At 35.3% G+C, this 14165-nt stretch overlaps 1 protein-coding gene across 4 annotated transcripts in view; it reads right to left on the bottom strand.

The window, feature by feature from the left end:
• The window catches only part of LOC150090697 (sorting nexin-13-like), a 372237-nt gene that overhangs the window by 301278 nt on the left and 56794 nt on the right, over nt 1-14165 (bottom strand). For 3 of the 4 annotated variants that reach the window (XM_090372320.1, XM_090372326.1, XM_090372330.1), the window contains exons 4-5: nt 7182-7268; nt 1193-1314 (exon numbers count right to left, since the gene is read on the bottom strand). In XM_090372320.1, the coding sequence (XP_090228446.1) occupies nt 1193-1314; nt 7182-7268 (209 nt within the window). Of the gene's footprint in view, nt 1-1192; nt 1315-6727; nt 6809-7181; nt 7269-14165 lie in introns of those variants that run through there. The other variant, XM_090372335.1, reaches the window with a different exon arrangement.

Below are 14165 nucleotides of genomic sequence, written 5' to 3'. Positions count from 1 at the left end.
GCTACTGAAGGCGCATACTGAAAAAAATTATACTGTGAATAGAAACCAACCAACCAACCTATAGATTCTGTTATATATTTGCGATGTGCATAACAGAGTTGGCAAAAGTGTGGAGTCAAGAAATGACAGAAACAACGATTAAGAATTGTTTCCCAAAAGCAAGTTTTGCTAAAATGCCAATTAACAGCGATGAACTACTACAAGACATTAAGAAATCTTGGGAGGAGTTCCAAGCGAGGTTTGATCAGTGGAGAAATTATTCTTGACAAATTTTTAGGAGTTGATAATGATGTCATAGTAGCTGAATATTTGAGTGACTCCAACACCTTGAAGCATATTTAAAAAACTAGTGACAATATTGACAATGAGGTGTATGAAAATGAGGGCAATATTAAACCTTCCAAACAAGAAATGTTGGCAGTATTTTAAACTTTGCATTGAGGCCTTCAGTGGAAAGAAAATGTAATAGAAAATATATTTGAGCCTTTAAACAAATGTGAACATTTTTATGAATGGTGTACAGTAGAATCCAGTGTACAACAAAAAATGACCAAATATTTTAAGATATAATTCTTAAAAGGGTACTAATACATTGTGTGCATCATGAAATAGTCATCTCTTAATATGCATGTATTAATAAAATTGTTTTAAAATGTTAGAAAATTTATTCACTCCCACTTATTTCCGATTTATTTCCCATCTTTTACTATATTTCTGAATTTACAGTATTTTTCATTGTTGAAAAGGTCATATTTCTTTATAACAAAATTTCTGTTTAACGAATTTTTTCAAGGGAACGATCGATTTCGTTATATAGAGGTCCGACTGTATATATATAAAATGCACATGATGTACATCTACCCAATACAAATATAGCCTAACCACTGATATCTGATATATTGAATACTGAACTCACCTATAACCAAAAAAAAAAAATTAGCCTTCAAACAAATTTTTTCAGTGGGGAAAAATGGCATTTGTTCTTTGTGATATGAGTTTGTTATTTGTTTGCTTTTCTACCAATTTGAAAGAAAGGTCATAATTATGCTCATTCAATACATTACATTATGACCTATTACAAACTGGAGTAGAAAAAAGGATTAATTCAGTACTGGCAATTCAGTTATCTGAAGTGCAGTTACAGAGTTCTTTCCTTTGTGATTGAAGACATAAATAATTAATTCTTACCTACCTGCTAGCAAAGGTAACTATCACTTTTTGCACCATCTCTTTCATGTTAAATACAAATTCTTCATCTGTTGACAAATGGCCATACCAACTAAGAATATAATCACGAAATGCATAGTAAAGAACCTGAAATGTAAAAAATAAAATAATATATTATTTTTAATTTAATTTTTATTTATATTCTAACTACACATGCTGCTGTTAGTTACAGATTTCTTAATTCTAAAATTCTGTTCCTATATCTCACACACACACACACACACACACACACACACACACACACACACACTGGTAAATTCAGCAAATGAATCTAATGTTACGGTGTTATTATCATTATAATAAAGCTCAAAAATGAATAAAACCAAATTATATACAGAGTACAAGTCAAAATTAAAAACAATACAAAGCATATAATGAGAATAAAAGAAATTAAAATTAAAAAATTAAAAATTAAAAACAATAAAAAGCATATAATGAGAATAAAAGAAATAACTGAGCTGAAATAAAGTGAGTTAAGCAAGCAAAGACGATCAAAATGCACCATGGGTTCCATGAACTTAAATATCCTCCAGAAGGATTTTGAGCACTGAGTGGCACGGTATGCACAGAGGGACGGGAGGATGAATTATCATGCCACACCTCATCAGGGAGCCTACAAGGTAATTGCTTATTTCAGTCATAGCATTTCAATAAAGTTGTTCAATGCAGTATATCAAAAGTTGAAAATGAATGGAATGCCATGTCAACTTAATATGCGAATTTAACTGTAGTTCCAATGCTATTATTGAGAAATGATACAACATAAAACTGTTGATATTAATGGTAACTATTGATTCAATATAATCCTGAGTCTCACTACTATTTATACCCTGTACATGACTCGTGGAGGGATCAAAATTGCAAATTTATTAAATTCGGCCTTATTATACAGTGAAGTGTTCATGTCATTATTATTCATTTTGCCAATAACAATGTCCTTTAACCAATAAATATATATTGGTTTAAATGGTGTCTATCATGCCTTCATTCTATACTAAAATCAGTGCAGGTAAAATCACTAAGGAATTATACTTATACATTAAATACTCCTAAAGATGTAATTAATAATAATAATAAAGACTCGGGCAACTACACAGTCCAACATGAAGTTCTCTGAGTAGTGCAGACAGACTGCTAGGACAGCTCATAGAATTCTGTCAATGTGCAAGAATTTTGCCAGCAGGGATGAAGTAGTTATCTCACTATATAAGACAATGGTTAGACTGAAACTTGGGTACTGCATACTGGTCTGGAAGCCTCATTTTAGGAAGAATGTGGATCCACTGGAAAAAGGTGCAGAGGAGAGCAACAAGATTAGTCAGAGACACAAAAGGGTGCACTTAGCAAGAAAGACTTCAGTTCTGCAAACTGCAGTGCATGAAAACTAGGCAGCTGTGAGGAGGCTTGATTGAGGTGTTTAAGGCTTTTTTAATGGATTGAGTAAACTAAATGTTGATAGAATCCTTACTATTTCTTGGGCAATACATAAGGGAACATAAAATTTAAATTGAAAAAGGATGGTTGCAGGATAAATATATGAAAATTCGCTTTCCAGAGTGTAACTGATTGTTGGAACAAACTTTCATCTGACGTTGTGGAAGTGAGTAGTTTGAATAAATTTAAGGAAATATTAGATCACATGGGTGTTTTTTTTTTAGCATTTTCCACTATTAACACTAAACCTGTACATCACAATTGTACATTAAAGGCTTATGGAATAATTTATGTATATGTGAATTATCGCACAAGCCAAGTTTCCACAAGTGTAAACATTATCCTGAAAACTACAATAAAAATTATTACCACTGCAGTATGTGAATACAAATATACACAAATGCAACCCATCAACAAACACTCTCTCATGCCATGAATAAATTACAAAAGCCAGAAGAAACTGAAGACATATTTCCAAAATGCACGTTGTGAATAAATTTAAAAATAGCCAAATCTGGTGACATTAGCTTTACTCAAAATCACTAAATTTTAGACACTCCTAAAAATTTCAATAAGCACACACTAATTCTAAGTGCAAAAAATCATTAAATTGTTGTTGTTGTTGTTTGGTTTTTAGGAGCATTAGCAACTAAGGCCATATTGCTCGGGAATATGCGGTGGTCATTCCCTGACCTTTCCGCATCCTCCGTATTTGGTGGTGACGGGCTCGAACCCAGGTCTAATCAAGAAGCGTGTGGTACTCACTGCTGCTCCTTCCCACCTGGCTACGGAGGCGCCATTGGCAAAGTTGGTATAGGAATGTTGGTCACAGAAAAGACAATCAGAAAGGCATTGATTTCAAACAACCTAATTTTGATGTAAACAATGAAAATAAAAAAAATAATATTAATTAATTGATGTAACTTCTAAACAAACTGGGGTATGATTGTATTTATTTAACTTGCAATCTATTAAGTAGACAAACTCTCAGTTCATCACAACAATTTTAACAGATATGTAAAATAGCAAGGATAATTTCTCAATGTAAACATATGAAAACAGGTTTTCTTTGCATCACCAGATATATCACTGCCACTCACTTGTAAATAGGTTTTATAGTCAGAATTTAAAAAATAAACAAAATGATCCACTTTCTTAGTTTACTCCATCAACAATACAAATACAAACTACTGCTTTTAAATGTTCCTATCTTCTGATCAGTAAATAAACACAATAGTCCATTTTAAGCCAAGTCAATTCCAATGTTCTGCAAACAGAAAAAATCCCTAACAAATAACAAGAATACTGAATATTAAATCATTAAATTGCACGGCAACTCGTAGAAACCATATGTTTTTCACACAAAACAATCACTGAGCTCCTTTCATTATAAATTAAAACAAATTAATGTTGTTATTCAAGCTTAAATGATTTCTCAGTGTACATGCTGCATAACTTTCAATATTTGGAGTTAAGTTTCAATTTTACATCAATATTCAGAGTTTAAACATTATCACTGTGATAGTTCTCCTTTACAGAATTTCTCCATGGAGCTTTTGCATTCTTTCGAAAACAATATCACTCATAAAAGAAAATAAAATGATCACACCAAAAGCTTCACAGTACATCTACTAAACATTCCCTGTCCATTTCTTCTCTCTCTCTCTCTCTCTCTCGCTCGCACGCACGCACGCGCACACACAAAGAATTTGCAGATAAAGGAACCACTAGGTGGCAGTGATCACAGTGTACTGATGTGGGATTTACTTACAGATATAATTATCATCACGGGTAAAGGAAAGGGTTTTTGTTTCCGTAAAGGTGAGTACAGTGGTCTCAGACAGTTTTTAAATTCTGTACAGTGGGATCAACTGACGATGTTACCAACAGTAAATTCTAAGCGGGAAGCATTCAAGGAATTAATCGTGGATGCTATTAAAAGTTTCATGCCTGAAACTTTTATGTCTTCAGTTTCTTCTTGCTTTTGTAATTTATTCATGGCAAGAGAAAGTGTTTGTTGATGGGTTGCATTTGCATCCCCAATTCACAAAGGGGGATCAAAGGGTGACACAAGTAATTACAGACCAGTTAGTCTAACTTCTCTTCCGGGTAAAATAATGGAGTCACTGGTTAAAGATGCATTGCAGGATCATCTAGACAAGACTGCAGCAATAATTCAGACACAGCATGGGTTTGTTAAGGGAAAGTCTTGTCTGACAAATTTGATAGGATATTATGATGTGGTTACAAAGGAACTGGATGCAAAAAATAATTTTGATATCATATATTTGGATTTCAGGAAAGCGTTTGACACTGTTGCGCATGAAAGACTATTGTACAAATTGGAGCAGAATGGTATTAAGGGTAAGTTGCTACAAGGGATAAAAGGATGGTTAAGTGGGAGAAGACAGAGGGTGGTAATTAATGGGTGCTGCTCTTTGTGGACTAATGTTATTACTGGAGTCCCACAGGGTTTGGTGTTGGGTCCTCTGTTGTTTTGTATATTTATCAACGATATTTATGAAGGTATATCAGGCTTAGTGTCAAAGTTTGCAGATGATACAAAGGTTGGCAGGGTTGTTAATGACAGTAATGGCAGTGTGCTACTGCAACAGGATCTAGATAATTTGGGCAGATGGGCTAAGAAGTGGCAACTGAAGTTTAACCTTGACAAATGCAAAGTACTGCATATGGGTAGAAATAACCCCAGAGAAACGTACCAACTGTGTGGTACTACACTTAAGGTGGTAGAAAATGAAAAAGACCTGGGAGTAATTGTGCAGTCAGATATGAAGTTTTCTGAGCAATGCAGACAGGCTGCCAGGGCAGGTCATGGAGTTTTGTCAATGATATATAGGAATTTTGCTAGCCGGGAAAAGGAGGTGATTGTCCCTCTGTATAAGGCAGTGGTCAGGCCAGGCCTTGAGTACTGCATACAGGTCTGGAGGCCTCATTTTAGGAAGGATGTAGATTTGCATGAGCGTGTACAGAGAAGGACAACAAGATTGGTGAGGGGAATGAAGGGATCCTATTACCAAGAGAGGCTTAAATTCTGCAAATTGCAGTGGCTGGAGACTAGGCACATGCGCGGTGATCTGATTGAGGTGTGTAAGGCCTTGAATGGATTGAGCACGCTGAATTCTGATGGGATCCTTCCACTTGTTCAGATTACGAACCTAAGGGGGCATAAATTCAAATTAAGAAAAGACAGAGGTAGAATAGATGTGCGGAAATTTGCCTTTAGCCAGCGGGTGGTTAATTGCTGGAACAAACTTCCATCTGTCGTCGTGGAATTTGATAGGTTAAATAAATTTAAGGAGGAACTGGACAGACATTTGGAGGGAATGGTGTGATTTTTTTTGGCTGATGCTGCATAAGCTCATACACTTGCTTTCTTGCATAACATCCCAATACTACTACTACTAATACAAACTATTGCTTAATTTTTCACTAGTGCTACAATTATGCTAGTGGAAAAAAACTGTGGTCACACAACAACATATGATTAATAGTAAGTCCACAAAATAATTCTTTCTCTATTTGCATGAAAAGTAATACATACATAATGGCTAGGCTATTTGCAGTTATCATGGTATTAATGAAGAGCATTAGTGTTCTGATGGTTGAAAGGCATGTAGACGGGAAAATCAAAATACTGTGTGAAGCATTTTTGTTATCTTTGATGACCACTAAGGTAACTTATTACTGAAATACTGTACATGTTTACAACTCCTGATGTTATAAAGAAATGCAAACAAGCTGTAATTCATAGTAAAATTTTATTGTGAGTGTGGCATCAAGTTTTTTCCATTACAGTGCCATCTTCAAGTCCTAACTATCAAAAAGTCAGAGAGTTCTTGGATATGGTCATAACTTCATTAGTTTGTCTTCAGACTGAAATGTAACTTTATTACCATTACCGATGGACTCTGAGACACACAGTTATTCAGAAGCAGCAGGCAACATCAGAACACCACCAGGGCTAAAGCGTGGTAGCTTCTTTAAACCTACACCACTTACAAAATTCACATCAGTAGAGAGGGCCAGGAAGGCAGATTTTCCTTACCATCACTATCCATCAGGTTTCAGAGCATGTCAGACTACAGTAGGGTGTCATTTGAACCTCTAGTGAGGGTACTTAGAGCTCTTCAGAATCCAAATAAGCTTTGGTCAGGGTTTCCACTATATGACACGACATAATTTCAAGATCTTCTACTTCATAAAACTGTAAGTGCAATAAAATACAGTATTACAACATGTTCATTAATGTTTTTTTTTTTTTTTTTTTTTTTACAGTAGAAGTTTTTCGTAACATTCTAATAATATCAGCAACCACACGCATATCTTTTGAGTTAATGGATAATCAACGTTTGTTAATGCCACTGAAGAGTCTCTCCCTGGAGTTTCCTCAACTGGGTATAAATAGTACAGACTCGCACATAGCCCATTGGATTGAGATTTTACTATGTTAAGTTCTTTGGCTACTATTACTAATAATAATATTATCAACAAATTATTACCTCCTGAAGAGGCTCATCAATAATAATAGATCCAGTAAGGCGACGGTCATGCCTAAACTGTTTCGGTAATTGGTCCGTAAGTACATTCTGAAATGAAAAGCAAAAATTAATAATTACGAGTAAGTTAAAATTTTAAGCTATATTTTAAATCATCATTTTAAGTTTAAAAAGACTCTTTTGATAAAAAAAAAAAAAAATTCATCCTTATTTTTGTAACTCACAATTATATTATTTGTGGACTAAAAAAAGTTAAGCCTACCAATAAGATTATTACTATAATTAACAATATAGTTTATTAAACTAATTGCCTAAATCACTATACAATGTAAGGTGACATTCCAGGCATCTTACTGATACCATCATCAGACCATGCTGTTGGGGAGGACAGAGAAATATAAATGGTTACAAATTTGAATATTACAATAACAATTACCAATATTACAATTAATATTACAATTACATATATACAATTCCAATAAGTTAATTAATTGTGGATAATAAGTCTAAAGTATTAAGATTGAATTACTATTATAATAGAAAACAGATATTAAATTAAGTAAAACCAAATACATAACGACTACGTTCATATGCCTGAACGCAGTCTTTATGAATTATACCTGCTGTCAGACTCTTGACAGCAGGTATAATTCTGATGCTATTGAAATGTGGTGACACTTGGAATTTCAATAGCACCAGAATCCTTTCTAATGACAACCAATACAATAGGAGGAAATTTAAAGAAGATTTCTTCATAAAAATGTACAGAGCCTCAGCAATCAACAGAAAACAGGGAGTTGAATTCAACTCGCACTATTTCGACCCTTTTGATAAGAAAATTGAAGAAGAAATGAAAAACCAAGAAAAGAAAATAGTCCAGATATGCAGAGGAGTGGCCAACATACAACACCTTCCAGACCACCAGAACCACCCTGCACACCAACCCTGATGTTTGGAGTATCAGAGCAAAAGGTAACCACTACACCAGAACCACTGAATCCAGGGTAGAAAACTTGGCTACATTCCAGTGGCTAATGATCTTAATCCCTCACCTATAAATTAACTGCTGTCAGCATCCTTTGCCTGTATGCAATTCAGGTTTCTGGGAGCATCAGCAAGAAGAGTCTGATAGCAGGTATGAATGTAGTCTTTTATGTATTTGGTTTTATTTAATTTAATATCTGTTTACTATTATTATTTTAATTCAATTTTGATACTTTAGACTTATTATCCACAATTAATTAACTTATTGGAATTGAATATATGTAACTGTAATTGTAATATTGGTAATTGTTATTGTAATATTCAAATTTATAACCCCTCATATTTCTCTGTCCCCCAACAGCATGGTCTGACGACAGGTATCAATAAGATGGCCGAAACATCATCTTAAATTGTATAGTGATTTAAGCAATTAGTGGTATATGAGTGGTATTAATCATAATAATCTTAATGGAAAACCACCACATAAAATCCTTCCCTAACTATATTAAGTCTACCCAATTTCTGCAGATATAACTAATATATAAGTAAGATTGATAAGTAAGATTTAGACCGCGTGTGTGTGTGTGTGTGTGTGTGTGTGTGTGTGTGTGTGTGTGTGTGTGTGTGCGTGTGTGCGTGTGCGTGTGTGTGTGTGTGAGAGAGAGAGAGAGAGAGAGAGAGAGAGAGAGAGAGAGAGAGAGAGAGAGAGAGATACGTAAGATTTTTGACCTTGTGTGTCTCTCTCTCTGAATCAACTATACAGATGATAGTATTTACACATGCTTTTTTTAACAGAAAAGTTCAATAGACAGAATATGAAAAAGCTCATTCAATTAAGAATTTTAATACTTCATGCTGATTTCTCATAATGTGAAGGTATAATGAGTTGCCTCAGTATTGCATTACCAATAAGTAATACTTATTAGTTATGTAATTCCATCATCAGGTGCTTCCATCACCACATTCAGGTGCTTTTTGATATCTCATTACCAATACCAAGTATTAAGACTGTCATAAACAATCTTTTACTTATGTTTACATTGCACAAAATCAAAAAAGATCTATAAATTCAATGTTTGAATTTATAAATCTTTTGACACTTCTCATAATGTGAGTTAAGCCAAAAACTAGATTACTGTAGCAGGTTCTTCACTGATGGGTGCCACCCTCCCACCAATGAAGTTACAAAAAAGCAGAAAAACAGTCATCTTGGAGGTAGCACTACATTACTAATAAGTAGAAAATACCTCTCTTAGGAGAAATATATTATTGTGTGCTGTTAGTGTAATGCTGAGAAAGTTCATTGTAACAGTTTTATATTATGAGAGATTGACGCTAAGTATTAGCTGTCTTAAACAAGTTATTCTGTCTACCAAACTTTTTCATAAGAACTGAATTTAAATGCAGTGAATGTGGTTTAAATGAGACTAGCATTAGACAAATAACACCACTATCATTAACAGTCTACAATTTTATTGGCATACTTCCCAAAGGTGGGCTTATGAGAACATCATGTTTGTGTGTGTGTGCATGTTGTATGTGATCCTAACCTAAACAGCTTTTGTGTTTATACTCTGATCCAAATTTACAACACTTGTGAACCATTACTACTTAAATGTGATGCTCTATATATTCTGCTCTAATACTTTTTAATTTGGTTTGAATTTTAATCTGATAGAGATATTTTGATCCAATCTGCTATTTTAAAACAAGATGTAGGCTGCCATTCTCTGTTTACAACTCTCATATTTACAGTCTAATTCAGACCAAATTTACAGTATTTTTGAAGGAATCCAAGGTATCTTGATGGAATGCTTTATTTCTATTTTTTTCCTTATATCTGGCTTCTCAAAATAAAAAGGCCATCACTCAAATAAGTTTTACCTGTTAAGAACTCTTGTGTTTAGAGTTCCATTCAAACCAAATTTGCACTACATGTGAAGAGCTCCTAATGCATACTAATGGTGGGTATTTTTATTTTAATCCCCCATCACGAAACAAGATAACCACCAATCAAATCAAATTATTCCACCTATTCAGGACTTGGGTTTACAGTCTATTTTCCAAACTAAATTTACGCTACATGAGGAGATATTACAGCACGAGTAGAATGTGGAATTTTTGTTGTGATCTGCCCATCGTACCACCTATTTAGAACCCTTGTCTATATAAGATTTACAGGATCCTGAGGAAATATTTTTATTTCAAGACTGAAGTCATCATGGTGAAAGAAAGAAAGAATTGTTCTGCAAATAGTTTATCAAAAAGACAGAGAAGATAAAAATACTGTGCAACACTATGAAGACATACACTGGTGTGCAAAATTTAAGAACCAGTCAGGTTTTCACCTGTAGCTTCTCATAGGAGTGGCCTGAATATGGGAAAAGCATACCAAAGGAACCTCGTGAGGTACAGTGGGACGTTATTCAAAAATGGCAACATAGCACTGGCTGCCATGATACAGATGCATCACTGCCAAAGGTGGAACAAAGGGAAGAGGTGGTCCTCAGCAGGAGATATGGCTACCCCTAATGTTGATGCAGGCTTTGCACCGCCTGTCCATACTTAGAGCAATGTTGTTGATAAGTTCTTGCAGTAACGTCATCCGTTCCTCTGTCAGCGCCATCTTCAGCTGGTGAGCATTTTCTGATGGGTGAATCCTCTCCAGACGTGGCGCTAGGCATCTCCCCAGAGTGTCCCATATGTGTTCAATGGGATTTAGATCGGCAGAACGGGCAGGTCAATCCATACAAATAATGTCCTCACTTTCCAAAAGCATATCACAGCTGCAGTGCGATGGGGTGTAGCTTTATCATCCATAAAAACGAACTCGGAGCCAATGGCACCTCGAAACAGACACACATGGGGAAGGATTACCTCAGTACAGTAGTGTGCACCGGTTACAGTACTGCCTTCTAGTATCTGGAGTTGTGTACATCCATCCAAGATAATGCCTCCCCAGATGAGAACACCTTGACCGCTATATCGATCCCTTTCAGTAATGTTTGCAGGGTGATACCGTGTGCCAACCTCTCGCCAGATTAGCTGACATCCAGAATCGCTGCTGAGACTGCTGACTCTCATCAGTAAAGAGTACCTTAAGTAAAGATTTTGTGGTTGTAACCTTTAGAAATAGTGTTGGTCCTTAAGTTTTGCACACCAGTGTATGAGAATGTTCATATGTCTTTAATGTTCAACTTAATGGAACACACTGACATAATTATGTATATTTTTAAAAGAATAATTTGCATATACACTGACCTACCATTAATACTCGAACACCCCTCTGTTGATAGTTGGTCATGTACTACCAAAGAACCACACGTCAAACACAACTATAAATATGCTTGTAGGCCTTCAAGGAGAAGAGAAGAGAGCAGTATGATTGTGAACGCAAGCTGCCTTAATCAATAGAGTTAACAGACTTCCGGCACAGAATGATAATAGGGTGCCACATAAGCAATGAGTCTGCATGTGATATTTTGATAGCAGTAAGATCCCCAGGTCAACGATTTGTGATGTGATCTGCAAATGGAAGCAGACTGATGCTGAAACATTATCAACTGACTCGGAAAACTTCCACAGCTTACAGAACATGACAAGAAAGCCCTGCAAAGAATTGTCTGTTCAGAACACAGGTCAGCATTGCCGCAGCACATGTGGGTCCTCAATAAGACAATTGGGATGGAAATCAGCACCAATAGTGTGCGAGATGCTGCATGATATGGTTTACCATGGTAGTGCAGCCATCCACAAGCCATTAATCACCCCAACTAATGGCAGACACCATCTAGCTTGGCATAAGGCCTGCTATTCTTAGACCATAAATCAACAGAAAGTTGTGATTTGGAGTGATGAGTCACTGTATACCACCAGTCTAACAATGAATCCAGCATGAATCCACCAGTCGAACAATCATGCCTCAGTGTGGCAGGGGCCTGGAGAAAGCTACCTGCCAGATTGTAATGAAGTTTGGCGGAGGCAGCATGATGGTTTAAGGCTGTTTTTCATGGTTTGGCCTGGGAACATTAGTTATTTTGGGCAAAACAATGAATGCTGAAGTCTAGAGTCCTAGACAATAATGCAATACCTAAACTGGGACAGTACACTGGGGAAAGCCCATACCTGAACAACGCTCCATGACAAAATGTTTGTGTTGTATTGGACTGGTTTGAGGATATGAGCATCAAAAAGTTGGACTGGAGAGCACAGAGAGCCCTGACCTCCACGAACTGGATTGTTGGGGGTGTGTGTGTGTGTGTGTGTGTGTGTGTGTGTGTGTGTGTGTGTGTGTGTGTGTGTGTGTGTGAGAGAGAAGACACCACCCAAAAAAATAGAGCAGAAATGTTTGCCTCTCTGAAGGCCAAAAATACTGGAGAATATTTACAAAAAAAAAAAAAAAAAAACTAGTGAAGAGTTCTACAGAGACTAGAGGCTGTCATAAGGGCTAAAAATTTCAGCACACATTATTGGTTCTCCCGTAAATAAAGGTTATTTGTTGATATGCAGGTGTCCAGATATTGATGTAAGGCAGCATATCTCTAAATGGATATTGTGAATAGTTTCAACTAATTACAGCTGAAACCACATTTGCACAGAGAAGTAAATGAGTGTAACAATTAACCTGTCAGTGGGTGCATGGCAGATCAGGAAAATCTCCAGTCTAAAAATATTTAGTGTCTAAAAACAGTGGTCAATCATGCTGAAACTTTCAATACCGTTCAGTCAGTTTTGTAACTTATTTTTGGATAATTAAAAATTCCATTTATACGTAAAACCTGCTGAACAAGTAACAAAAGTCCTTGGGCATCACCAGAACTTTTGCAACCAATGTTTTCAAAGAAGTTAATTTTATGTTCATGTTCTAATTCATTTATGGACATGGGAAAAAAAAAATATATATATATTGATTATATTAGGCCACACTTGTTGCTGGTGTTAATTAGTAGCTTTTTGATAATGTTACTGTAGTTGTGTAGTGCGGAAAAAGGTTTCGAAGAGTTTCGGTCAGCAGCTATTAGGCTTAGATGAGTGTTCACCTGCATGGTAACTAAGGTCTAAATATTGTTTGCTTTTAGGTTGTTCTTGATTTGTTTAACTGATTGATGACAGAGCTGCAATGGCTCAATACATTCTACATTATATATCAATTCAATTAGTTAAGGAAAAGGAGGAATCACCTCTGATGTTTTGTAGAACACTTCTATACTGATACTCTCCACTGTTGAATTAACTATGCAAATAATTTACACGAATTTGTTGCACTTTTTGACAGAATCAATGACCACGGAATCGGTGGCCTGCAGACCCCAAAATTACATCAAATCACCAACCCAAATCCTTGAGTATGAGACGACAATAAGTCCATACTTTCAAAACAATTTAAATGCTTTGAAACCAATTTAAAGTATGACAAGTTTTAAAAATATGGTAATGCAAATATAATAAAGCATAATATATCAAATTTATAAGCAACAACCTCATGTAACAAAGAGAAAATTTTAAAATTTATAAAAATATTTATAATCCTAACTAAATACTTAAATTATGGTTGCATTCATAGTCATCGAAACTTTTACATTAGAAAATTTTAAAAATAAAAATGACATTACCACCCCACAAAAGTATTTATAAAAAACCTTATCCATGTATTGTTACTTTTTTTTTTTTTTTGTTTATACTTATAACAGAAGCCCATCAAAAACAAAATACTTCAGTTGTTTGTTAGTTGGCACTCTGAGACATGCTTACAGCTCTTGCTGGATATTATATCACATTAGATGTTTCAAGTAGATGGCCTGGGAACTCAAATGTTATCCCACACTGCAATTGAACTGTTTTTCTTCATAATTTAACATACTTAAATATATATTACACTATGAAACTTAGAGGGGAACAGGCATTCTGTGTGTTATCACACACCCAGTCTAAAACACTGATGGATCCAATATTTTTCTATTTCAGAAGATTTAGGAGAAGTCCGGTTGGCCTACCTCCCTAAAA

The sequence above is a fragment of the Mastigoproctus giganteus genome, chromosome 1 (assembly GCF_048544385.1).
Source record: "Mastigoproctus giganteus isolate SK-2022 chromosome 1, ASM4854438v1, whole genome shotgun sequence".
NCBI classification, from domain to species: Eukaryota; Metazoa; Arthropoda; class Arachnida; order Uropygi; family Thelyphonidae; genus Mastigoproctus; species Mastigoproctus giganteus.
The sequence above is the reverse complement of the archived record's forward strand: the minus strand, read 5'-3'. Positions and strand labels throughout refer to the sequence as shown.